General features: G+C 35.6%; 1 protein-coding gene across 1 annotated transcript in view; it reads right to left on the reverse strand.

The window, feature by feature from the left end:
- Positions 1 to 13,596, reverse strand: part of SLC25A31 (solute carrier family 25 member 31) — a 32,250-nt gene that overhangs the window by 14,623 nt on the left and 4,031 nt on the right. Inside the window, exon 2 of the mRNA XM_022556936.3 lies at positions 6,511 to 6,638. Coding sequence (XP_022412644.2) covers positions 6,511 to 6,638 — 128 coding nt within the window. The remainder of the gene's footprint in view (positions 1 to 6,510; positions 6,639 to 13,596) is intronic.

A 13,596-nucleotide genomic window follows, 5' to 3' on the forward strand; every position in this document is an offset into this window, starting at 1 on the left:
GTAGCACGTGTCAGCACTTCATTCCATTTCACTGGCAAATAATATTTCACAACCACATTTTATTTATCTATTCATCAGTTCATGGACATTTAGGTTGTCTACATTTTTATGAGGCCTAGATCCTTAATTCATTTGCTTATTTCAGAAAGCAAGTCATGGGGCCTTGCCCAGAGTAAGAGTAATGCATTCAATAAATATTTGTTTAATGAAGGGTACTCAGACTCCCATCATGCCTTTTAAGTGAAACTCGTAAGTTCTACTGTATAGGTAGCCACAGTTCCTAATCACACAGAGATTAGACCAGAAGGTTGAATCTCACCCCAGGGTAGCTAATCCATAGTCTAGAATAACCTGGTAGAAAAAGTAGAACTGGGCCATAGTTTAAGCCTTAGGAATTTGACTCCAGAAGTTCTATGCCAGTTATCAGTAAGGACAGAAATGGAAAAGATATTAAATAATTTTTTTTTAGGTTTCAGTCTACTTTGAGACGGTTGAAACCTATAGATACTCTTCCAATAAAAATCACATATATATAAACATATACTTTTAGTGTAAGTTATTCCTCAAGCATGAATGGATCTCTGGTAAAGAACCTCTCACCATCTGAAAGGTTAGAAGGAATCACTATGATAATAACACTGAACTTAAAAGAAACAAAGAAAATATAGGTAAGTAAAAAAGGGCAATAATGAGAAAACACAGAGCAAACACACACAAAAAGCAGATCATTAGAGACAGAGATAGACTAAGTGACCTGGGAGACAAAGATAAAGAATACAGTTTGATCCCTAGAGCTGTCTTTGGTTCAAATTCCAATGCCAGTGTATCATTGCAAGAAATACCCATTTTTCTTGAAGTAATTTAAGTCTCTGTTTCTTACAAGCAAATAAGCCAAACCAAATATGATATGCAGCACAAAGATTTATAAAGTACATCTTAAATTCTATTTAACCTTTTTTTTTTCCTTCCTAGATAAAACAGATCCATGACTTTCTGGGTGAATGATCATATAATTTATTATTCAAATGAGGACCCCTCTGATAGTGAAAGTGGGGCCTATGAAAAAGCAGGCAGGCACAACATGTATAAACAGTATGGCCAAACTACTAATGGAAGGAAGGAAGGGTGGAAGGGAGGAAGGAGAGGGAGATAAGAAATAAGAATCTATGCTGAATGATAATCCTGCAAGTGTTTGTGTAACAAGTCTGTCCCTCCACAATTAAGCCTGAAAATGAAACAGACCCAGGAGAGGTGGTATATCAGCATAAATGAGTTTTTAATTATAAGTTAGTAATTTCAGATATTACTATACTATAAAAGGAGAGGGCATGAAAAAGAATCAGGCAAGGAGAGGAGAACAAAAGAGTCTAGGGGGTTTGGAGGTAAATAATCCTGTTTATTTGCAACTGCTGACAAACAGATGATAAACAGACTTGATGCCTCCAAGAACAAATACCCTGAGACCAAAGTTCTTTCTAACAGTTTGTCTGGGCGTGGAAGAGTGCTGGAAGTTCTAGTCTTCTCTGCTGAGGGTTGTGCTGGTAGCTGCTAAGGAGTGGCAGAGGCATATTTTATGCCCAGTTCAGCTAAGACTCATCTAGTCTAGTCACCTCAGCTGAGAGAGGAATAGAGTACACTAGAAAGAACGAAATTTGGGAGTTAGAAAGACATGAACACATGACTAGGGTAAGTGCTTTAAGCTCTGTCTTGCTTTCCTTATCTGTACATTTGGGATAAAAATAAGGATGAGGTAAAAATTCAGTGAAACAGTATATAGTAGGCACACACCTCCCTACCATGGTTTTTTTTTTAAACTTTTTACTTTGAGATAATTGCAGATTCACATGCATCCTAATACATATGGAGTTTATAAACTTTTCAACCAATTTCCCCCAATGGTAATATCTAGCATAACTATAGCAGAGGAAATTAACACTGATAAAAATCTACCTTATTCATATTTCACCAGTTACACACACTTATTTGTGTGTATATTTAGTTCTACGCCATTTTATCATGTGTGCAGATTCATGTAACCACCAATCACCACAGTGAACAGTTCCATGATAAAGACCCCTCATTGCTACCCTTTTATGGCCACCTCCCTCTCTCCTAGCAACCACTATTATAATTTCCATCTCTATAATCTTCTCACCTTAATAATGCTATATACATGAAATCAGAAAACAAATATAATTGTTGAGATCAACCACTTTTAAATCACATACACTGTACTTGTTTTTTCTACCTTCTCTGCTTCTTTTAAGACCAGGTAAGAAACCAAAAATATTGACTTTTCTTTTTCAGTTCTTTTTTTTTTTCCCCACTTTTCTTGGTAAGGGGATGGGAGCAGAGATAGGATACAATTTTGATGTCCAAGGGGAGAAATAAAATGGTCATTAGTATCCAGATTTAGTAAATAATATATATTTAAACATTACACTATTACTTGTGACTGAATACCTTTACATTCTAAATAAGATAGCATGCTCTTTATAGGTATACTAAAAATGTTTTTACCTCAGGCTCTACTAATTTGAAATTTATTACAGAATTTTAGCACGGATCAAAGTTAACTTCAAAACTTTTAGAGCCATGTTATTTACACTGTTAGGGATAGATGTTAGTAACATAAATTTTCTGGTTAATTCTGGAGTTAATTGCTCCATTTGGCTTAGTCTTATAGGAATTATCTTTTGGGGGAGATGGTGTGGAAAATGTTCAATAAAGAGTTAACTCAGCTGGCCTGTGTTGCCCAAACCCTATACACACTGAAAAGATCTTCAGGACCACCCTTGCTCAAACTCAAAGGTTCCTTTGAGATAACTGTCTGAGCCCTTGGAATATCCTACCTAATTACAGTGTCTTTATATACCTGAAGCTTTGGGTAACACCAGATAGTTTATACTAACCTTGATTTATGGTGAACACCCCTTTGTATGCTTTGGGCTAAACTATATCAGTTTGACCTCTTGAGTGGGTGGGGGCAGCGGCTGGAGACTGAGTAGCTAAGGTCAGTCACATTACACATGCCTATGAAACTGACTCCCCAAAAAGCCTGGCCACCATGGCTCAAATGAGCAACCTATTTAGCAGCACATTATATGTGTTGTCATACATTATTGCTGGGAGAATTAAGTGCTGTCCAGGTGACTCTACAAGGAGAGGACAGCTAGAAGCTTGCACCTAGTTTCTCCTGGATTTTGTCCTATGTGCCTTTTCCCTTTGTTGATTTTAATCTATATCCTTTTGTTGTAATAAACCATTAGTATAACAGCTTTTCTGAGTTCTCTGAGGCCTAGTGAATCGCTGAACATGAAGATGGTCTTGAGGACCCTCTGACATAGGTTCTTAGTCAAGAGAAGTTCCAACTATTAGAGTTGTTACCTAAAGATGACAAACATTTTTCTGAGTGCCTACCATAAAAGCACAGCACTGGGACTTCCCTGGTGGTGCAGTGGTTAAGAATCCACCTGCCAATGCAGGGGACACAGATTCGAGCCCTGGTCCGGGAAGATCCCACATGCCATGGAGCAACTAAGCCTGTGCACCACAACTACTGAGCCTGCGCTCTAGAGCCCGTGTGCCACAACTACTGAAGCCCACGCACCTAGAGCCCATGCTCCGCAACGAGAAGTCACCGCAATGAGAAGCCTGCGCACCGCAATGAAGAGTAGCCCCACTCACCGCAACTAGAGAAAGCCCACATGCAGCAACAAAGATCCAACACACCCAAAAATAAATAAATAATATTTTTTAAAAAATACCAATTACTTAAAAAAAAAAGCACAGCACTACTGTAAGCACTTTATGTGTCTTTACATGTTTAGTCTCATCTAAACCTCATGAGGTAGGTATTCTTATGTCCAATTTTCAGATGAGGAAACTAAAGATCAGAGAGGCGATATTCAAAAATTCACACAGCTAAATAAGCTGAGTGCCAGGACCTAAATCCAGATCTTCTGAATCTAAGCGTAAAGAATTTTCTTTGTTACCTTTATACCTCCAACTACATAATAGCGCAAAGCACTCAATAAAGGAAATAAAGGGTCTAAAAGGAAATTAATGGAAATAGCAACAAAGAAATGTTCCATAAATTGTTGCTTTTAAAGAATCTGCTAGGACAGCTTGGTTGGTTGGCTGGGGGAAGAGAAAAAGACAAAGGATGAGGGGGTAGAGAGACTTTATAAGGGCGGGTGAGGGGAAGATCTTGACAGTAATGTAGGTGGTCTAGTGTATACGGAGGTAACAAAACAAATGGAGACCAGGACAAATGACACATAGTTCATACAAGTAGGAAATTTTGAAAATGAGATTTTATAACCAAGGGAGTGATTACCCTGAAAAGTAAAAGCACCTTTGTGATAAAAAAAAAAGAGAATTCTCTAACTTTTTTGAAATTAATTTTTATTGGAATATAGTTGCTTTACAAGAGAATTCTCTAAGTTAAATTTATCATTTTCCTGTATTTGACTTGATCCTCCTACACACTTTAATCTCAGCCAAACAGAGCCTCAGTCATAAAATAGAAACAATTTGCTTCTTTAGGAAATAAATTACTTCAGAATTAGGAAATACACATTCGTTGACTGCTTTTTCTGCTTATCAAAACCAGATTAAATGCTGAATTTTTCTAGTGCAGAATAGGGATTATAAAATGTAAATTATATTAAAATTAACATTTATTCAGAGAAATATTGTGTTGAGACAAAACATCTCTTAGTTATTAAAACTGTGTTAAGAGGTTTAGAGAAACTGGTAAAAGTTAATACAATTCTATGTTTTCCATATGTCATTTCTATAACTTAATACATATTATAATATGCTAACAGTTACTATGTTTTTTCTCAGGTATTATTAATCTTTTTTTTTAAGGTATTTATTTATTATTTTTATTTATTTATTTTGGTGTGCTGGGTCTTCGTTGCGGTGCATGGGCTCTCTGTTGCAGCATGCGGGCTTCTCTAGTTGTGGTACATGGGCTCTAGAGCACATGAGCTCAGTAGTTGCAGCTCGTGGGCTTCTCTAGTTTTGATGCACGGGCTCCAGAGTGCGCGGGTTCCGCAGCTGCAGTGCGTGGTCTCTTTAGTTGTGGTGTGTGGGCTCCAGAGCAGGTAGGCTCAGTAGTCGTGGTGTACAGGCTTCTCTCTAGTTGTGTTGCACGGGCTCAGTTGCCCTGCGGCATGTGGGATCTTAGTTCTCCTACCAGGGATTGAACCCATGTCTCCCACATTGGAAGGCAGATTCTTAACCACTGCCACCACCAGGGAAGTCCCTAACAGTTACTATGTTTTAACTATTATTTTTTTCCACCATTTGAGCACCTCCTCTCCAAATAAAACCCCACAGGTAATGAATGGATAAAGAAGATGTGGTACATATATACAGTGGAATACTATTCAGTCATAAAAAAGAATGAAATAATGCCATTTGCAGAAAGATGGACTAGAGATCATCATTCTAAGTGAAGTAACTCAGAAAAAGAAAGACAAATACCATATGATATCACTTATATGTGGAATCTAAAATATGACAGAAATGGACCTATCTATGAAACAGAAACAGGCTCACAAACATAGAGAACAGACTTGTGGTTGCCAAGGGGGATGGGCGTGGGGGAGGAAGGAGGGAGAGGCTGGGGTTAGCAGATGTAAGCTGTTTTATAGAAAACAGATAAACAACAAGGTCCTACTGTATAGCACAGGGAACCACATTCAAGATCCTGGAATAACCATAATGGAAAAGTATATAAAAAGAGAATATATATATATACATATATGTATAACTGAATTGCTTTGTCGTACAGCAGAAACTAACCAACACTGTATTGATAAATCAACTATACTTCAACTGAAAAAAAACCCTCAAGTAAGACAAATCCAACTACTTCTTAAAAAATTTTAGAGATATTAAAATATAATTACCTGTTTTTCCTAAAAATAAAACTACCATATGACCCAGCAATTCTACTCCTGGGTGTATATCCAAAAAAATACAAAAACACTAACTCGAAAAGATACATGCGCCCCAATGTTCAAAGCAGCATTATTTACAATTGCCAAGGTATGGAAGCAATCTAAGTGTCCATCAACAGATGAATGGATAAACAAGATGTGGTACACATAAACAATTGAATACTATTGTGCTATAAAAAAGAATGAAATTTTGCCATTTGCAGTAACATGGATGGACTTTGAGGGCATTATGCTAAGTGAAATAAGTCAGAGAAAGACAAATACTGTATGATATCACTTATATGTGGAATCTATAAAATACAACAAACTAATGAATAAAACAAAAGAGAAGCAACTCACAGATATAGAGAACAAACTAGTGGTTACCAGTGGGGAGAGGGAAGGGGGAGGGGCAGACAGGGATGGTGGAAAAAAGGGGTTACTATGAGACAATATGAAATCGTGTGTAAAACTTTTGAAAATTGCAAAGTATTATATAATTTAAAGAATCTTTCATTCAATTAAAAAATAACAAAATAAAATAAACAATAATTACCTGTTTTTCTTTATTAACTCCAGACATGAACAGTTGTTTGTATTTGTCTTTGAAAGCAAAGTTTAGAGCTTGTGTTGGAAAATACCGGATAACATTTGCCAAAATGCCACGCCAATAACTGAAGAAACCTACAAAAGAAAATATACTAAATATAAACTTGTATTATTATTAAATAATTTGCACAGTTTTAACAAACTTAGCTGTTCGAACTATCTAAAACATCTTTTCTCATGAGAAAAAAAATAAAGTTTACATGTGTCTCCAACTGAAGAAAAAAGGCAGTGTTAACTCCACGTACCCCATTTCAATTTTGTTAATTTCCAATAGGAAGCCTTGAATGCCTAACAACCTATGGAAAGCATTACCGGTTGAATATAGGGCTCTTTAGTAGTAGAAAAACAGAGCTTACTAGTATTTGTCAGAGAAGCTAGTAATCCTTAGCCTCATTTCCAAATCATAAAATAAAATTCCTATGGTGACAAGGCTGTTGGAACAAAACTGTTTTGTATCTACACTCCTGAGAATGAGAAGGGGATAAAAGAGTCTTATCTTTATATTTTAAAACCTAGCCAAAAAAGAATCAATTTACAATTCAAGGCAGTCTCCAGAGGCTAGATGGAGAGATAGTAGGAAACCTTCAAGGTCAATAATCTTCCCACTTCAAATCTCCATGGAATGACCAAACTTTATAATTTAGTCACTGTGTTACCCTGATAATTCAAAACTGCCTTTATAATCCATAGCTGCCCTGGAATACAACAGGCTAGCCCTTCAGGACCCATAGTTGTTTTTACAGATGGTTTGACTCTGCTACTCTGAATAGGATACCTCTAGTCCCAGCTGGGAGAATAGGATACCCAGAATCAGTCTTCTAAAGATAAAAATACAAATGAAGATAATCTCAGTTGACTGGGCCCGGTGCTCAGAAACTGAAAGTTAGATTAGATAAACACACAAAGGGAAAGATATTTATTTGTTAAATAACTACACTTTGTGGGAAAAAACACTGAATATTGGTGATCCCAAGCTAAATATAAAGCAGTTGCACAAAGACAATTAAGAAGTATATTAATAGCAAGAAATCTTCTCAGTCCTCACAGGTGATTCAGTTACAAGGCATTCAGTTGTAGGCATAAATTACTAGGGCATTTAATACACAATCGTAATAGCTACAACTTCTTGAGCAATTAATATGTGCCAGGCACTGGCAAACGCTTTATATATTTCATTTCATCACCACACTATGCTTATGACATACGTTCTCTTATAATACCCATTTTATACATGCATAAATTGAAACTTTTCTAAGTTTAGGAACTATAACCAGGATTTTGAATCAAGGCTTCTGTCTGTCTCCAAAGCTCTACTTCAGCTTTGGGTTTCTGGAGAAACAAATCTTAGAGAACTCCTAAAATTATTAAAGTATGGTAAATAAAGCTCTATTTTTTAAAAAATGGAAAATGATTACTGTAAAAATTTTTGAGGCAATATTAACAAAACAATAATACTAATTTCTAGGAACTGCTTTTTATTCATTTAATTCTCATAATCACCCATGATGTAGGTACTATTAGTCTCTCCATTTTAAATATGAAGAACTGAGTTAAAAACAACTTCTACGGCAGAGAGAAGTTAGTTAAGTAACTTGCCCAGTGTCACTTAGTCAGAAAACTGTAGACCTGGATTCAAACTCAAGCAATCTGGCTCAATAATTCAGTCTCTTAACTATAATACTTTTCCATAAATAATTTAATCATACAAATATTTTCTGTACTAAGAAAGGTTAACAATTTTTCTTTAATGGAAGCAAAATAAAAATCTTAAAACATGAGAAATATAAGCAAATTATAAAGGAATATTTCTTGCTAGTTATGGCCACATTGAATTACTGAGGGAAGTTGGTGAATCTAACTTTTGGAGGTATTTTTAGAGATTTTTAAGTTCTTCATAGTTAATAAAAAACATTTAATAACATAGTTAAGCATTTTTATTTTCTGAGGTCAGACCTGTGGAAGAGAAATGTTGAAAGTAAAATGTGACGGTGTAAATGATACTGAAGAATAAGGTTTGATTTTCTAGACCATGTTTTATAGTAACACAACAACAGACTACTTGCAGAGGATCTTAAAAGGATAAAGAAGAACATGCTGAAGAACTACAACCTGATCAAATGGGATTTAAGTTGAAATCATCATTTGTTTAAAAAAAAAACGAAGTAATAAACTGAGTTTAAAAAAGTGCCATGGGGCTTCCACGGTGGAGCAGTGGTTGAGAGTCTGCCTGCCGATGCAGGGGACACGGGTTTCTGCCCCGGTCTGGGAGGATCCCACATGCCACGGAGCGGCTAGGCCCATGAGCCATGGCCGCTTGGCCTGTGAGTCCGGAGCCTGTGCTCCGCAACGGGAGAGGCCACAACAGTGAGAGGCCCGCGTACCGCAAAAAAAAAAAAAAAAAAAAAATGTCATGTATCAAAAATGTATTAGAATTCCCATTTTATACATGGCTCTTATTTATTAATAGTCATTCTGGAAATGGTTGATTCAGCTAGATGGTATTGAGATATTATAGGTTTCAGATTATGAGTTATTAGTTATAATTAATTATGATTATAGTACTGAATTAATATTTATTTCACAAAAAGTATCATATAAATATAAGAATAGTATAAAGGTTTGTAACTTTGGCTAATGTATTGAATATAAATGGAAGATTCTGATGACAAAGACATCTGCAAATTAACGAGACCATGACAGAGTGACAGATTTATGACTAAAGGGGTTTGCTAGCATTGACAGAAGAACGTATTCCTTTTAGCAAAATTGTATTTGCATGAAAAAACCTAGAGGATTCATCAAAACAACTGTCAATGTCTCAATGAAAAATCTAGAAATAAAAAAATCCCTAGAAGTATAATAGCGGCAGCTCTTAATGAGTTATATATGAAAAAGTATCTCACACACATAAAATACTTTTGCATGTATTTCTCAGGATTCATGGATTCCCTGGAGCTACAGATATCAGGTTAAAAACCCCTGCTTTAAACTCTTTTTCCACAGATCATACTTAAAAAACTTATTCCCTTCTTTGCATCTCACTGCTGTACCATGCTTTTAGGAGCTCCAACGTCCTTAGTAGGAGTGCAAAGAGGAGGAACCTCAAAGTGGAACTCTGAATGCATCTTCTATAGAAATATTATTTCTGGGGACCAGGTTTCAAGGTTTAATTCACATGTACTCTAAGTACACTGTGTACTATGTAGGTTCTTTAGATAGATTACAAAAATCTACTCTACATGTAATGCAAATTTATTCCAAATACATTCATTTACAAATGAACATGAGGAATACATGTTTCTAAATTTAGGAATGTATTCAAAATGATTAAAGAGTTAAAATTTATTGAGCACTAACTATGCAATAGATACGTGGCTGAGTATTTTACAGGCATTATCTTGTTTAACCGTCGCAACTACCATATGAGGTAGGTAATATTTTTACACCTTGTATAGAACTGAGAAAATTGAGGTTGAGAGAGGTTAAATAAAAACTGTTCAAGGGGCTTCCCTGGTGGCGCAGTGGTTGAGAGTCCACCTGCCGATGCAGGGGACACGGGTTCGTGCCCCGGTCCGGGAAGATCCCACATGCCGCGGAGCGGCTGGGCCCGTGAGCTATGGCCACTGAGCCTGCGCGTCCGGAGCCTGTGCTCCGCAACGGGAGAGGCCACAACAGTGAGAGGCCCACGTAAGGGAAAAAAAAAAAAAAAAAATTGTTCAAGGTTACAAGGTAAGGGAAAGGTTGGGACTTAACTCCAGAATTTTCTAGATCTATCTGACTCCAGACCTAGAGCTATTAAATCTCTATTGCCTCTAGATAAAAATCCATTTTGGATAAAAACAGTAGTGCTTTGTGGTCAGAATGAAACAAGGGAAAAGCAAGTGTGATGCAAATGTAGCAGTATTTGACTCTCTAGTTACACAGAACAAAAGGACAGTTTCCTAATATATAATCACAAAACTGATAGAGACAAACATAGGGGTTGTGGTATATTTCTCTGCTAATAACAGAACATCTAAGTTTTTTTTTTACTTAATTGCTAAGTAAAAATAATCTCTTCAAAATTTAAGGGTGAGAAAAACCTACTCTGAACTTAATTCTGAGAAGATAATTAAGAATACAGAACTGATGGGAAAATGGGAAAAAGTTACTGGGCCATTTACTTGTCCACTTACTAGCCAAGAATGGAAATGCTAGGCATGTTTGGGTATACAGTTGACCCTTGAACAACGTTAAGGGTTAGGGTGCTGATTATCCATGCAGTCAAAAATCCAAGTAATAACTTGTAGTCAGCCCTCCCTATATGTGGTTCTTCCATAACCACGGTTCTGCAACCATGGATTCAACCAACCAGGGATCAAGTACTGTAGTATTTGCTACTGGAGAAAAAAAAAAATCCATGTGTAAGTGGACCCACACAGTTCAAACCCGTGTTGTTCAAGGGTCAACTGTATATTCTAGACTAGCAGGCTCCAACATGCTTTGACAGTCTGCCTATCAGTTAAAAAAATGTAATCATGACTCTCAAATATGTACATACTTAAAAAAGTAAATAATATACCTTTGCTACTATACTACCGTTATGTACATTTGTAAAACTATTCCAAAAGAGAAATGAAAGAATGAGTTAAAGATTCTTCATATACACAGCACTGTAAATCAACTATACTCCAATAAAAATTTAAAAAAAAAAGATTCTTCATTTAAAAACATTTATTTGGTACCAAGTGCATAGGAACAAAGTTCTTGGTCTTATGGAGCTTACATTTTGAGAAAGACAGACAATGAACAAATAAATATGTTCAAGAAAAAAACAGTATATGTAGTTGGAGAATGAGGAAGGGCTATTTAGATAGGATGGTCGGGAAAAACTTTTAGATATTAGGGCACAACTGAGCATTTGTTTTAATAGTTAAAAAACAGTATTTTCAGATATCTTGCTAATCATGATGTTTTCATTCTATCATCTGCTATTATCTCAAGGCACCCTTAGGATGAGGTCCATTCTTAAAAATAGTGTATGTGAATCTATATTTCAAATAGTATTCTTGACAATTTCAAATATTCAAATAGTCTTCTTATCTCTATACATCCATTTAATTGAGCAAACATAAACTATAATATGTTCATTATACAATAATTGAGTAAGGGTACCTGTTATCCCCTTTACCCTGTGTAACTCCTACTCTTTTTTTCAGGATACCTTAGCATCCTGTGATATATAACTGACATTTGGCCAACCATAGGTGCCAGTGCCAATTCATTTACTAAGTATCAGTAAAGTTGATGTTCCCATTTTATTTAGATAACACATATACCTAACATTTTCTTTCCATACCCCAAAATATCATCTTCAAGATATAAAAACCTCCCTGCTTTAGCCTTCAGGAAAATATGTTTGGAAAAGTTCAGATTAAAGACAGCTGATGAATTCATGGCCAGGAATACCTAAAAGAGAAAAGAGTTCTGGTAGGCTCTTAAACATGAGATTTAGAGATAACATCTTTAAAAGCCTATGTTACAATATATTAAATAAAACAATTATATTAATTAAAATATATTTACCGATGCATAGCTTGCTCAGTGAAAAAAATCACAGCACAGACACCAAAATGTTAACTGTGGTGATGTTAGCAGTGCTTTTTAAAAACTTTTTGTTTCTCTACATTTTTCAATTTTCTATAGTAAACATGCATTATTTGTGTAATACAGGTTTAAAAAGTACTAAATAAAAGTACACATACAAAGTTGGAAGGTCATAATACCAACTAAAGAATAGAATAAATTTTTTAAAAAGCATTAGGATAAATCCAGAAGCTTTCATAAGCCAAGGAAAGCTTATAAAAAGTATCAAAGACACCCAAGGAGGTGTTTAAAGCTATGTTCAGAGGAAGAATGAAGAGCTCTCTCCTTGAGGTGTAAAGAAAGAGATAAGGTAAGAAGATAGTGAGAGAGCATCTAGTTGTGCCTTCTGAATTCATTGTCTCTTATGCTTATTCCATATTGCCTAAAGAAAGGAAAAGTTATCAGTAAAACTCGAGCAAACAGGAAAAACAAGAGAAACTTCAGAACACTGAGAATGTAATGTATCTTGACTTTCACAAAAGAGACAGAAGGTAAATTCCAGAAAATAACAGCCTCAGAATATGATTGCCTAGTAAAGTTCCATAATGATTTAGCACAGTGATTCTCAGCGCTACCAGGTTCAAGTCTTCTATACATAATAAATATTTTACAATGTTTCCTTCACTATCTAGAAGTAGAATTCAAAGACAATGACCTCTTCACTAGTTCAAAAAAATCAATATAATGCCCTTTCTGCTATATACAAAGAGAAAATAAGAGTTTATAATAATATATATATATTACTTAGTAAATTGGTGAGGCATGATCACATCATAGACATAACAATCCAATGCTTGCTTCTATTTATAATGAATCAGTTGTGCTTAAGACACACGTTGACATTTGGAAAAAAGGGCTTAATAAGTATATCTATACAATCATCATGAATTCAATAGTTAAAAATGCAGATGATATAAGTAGTGACTAAATATCACAGACAGAACTGCTAACATGAGTTTTCACAGTGATGAACAACTCTCAGTAAAATTCTGAATAAAACAAAGTATAATCTTTCCTCTACTTACAAGATAGCTGCATTACTAGCATCACTGTGTGATTCTGTCCCAGACAGTTTGTGTTTATAGGTAAATAGGAGTTCGTTTCTAGGCTTAGATAATCATAAACAGGTTTTACTGCTAGGTGAATGTCCAGTGGGAGATCTGAGTCATGAGGTTGCAGGGCAACTCTTTGTTGTGTAGGACTGGCCATGTACAGCAGCAGCAGGATGTTTAGCAGCCCTGGATTTTGCCTTTCATATCTATTGCAATTAAGGATTACTCCCCTCTATCTTTGTGTTAAACAAAAAATTCCTCACAAGTTTCCAGAAATGCCCCTAGATGGCAATATTATCCCTGTTTTGAATGACTAATCTTTTAGCATAGCATATACCACGGTGTACTCATAACAA

This window comes from Delphinapterus leucas, chromosome 5 (genome assembly GCF_059928025.1).
Source record: "Delphinapterus leucas isolate spDelLeu-1000000601 "Yukka" chromosome 5, BTC_Dleu_Yukka2, whole genome shotgun sequence".
NCBI classification, from domain to species: Eukaryota; Metazoa; Chordata; class Mammalia; order Artiodactyla; family Monodontidae; genus Delphinapterus; species Delphinapterus leucas.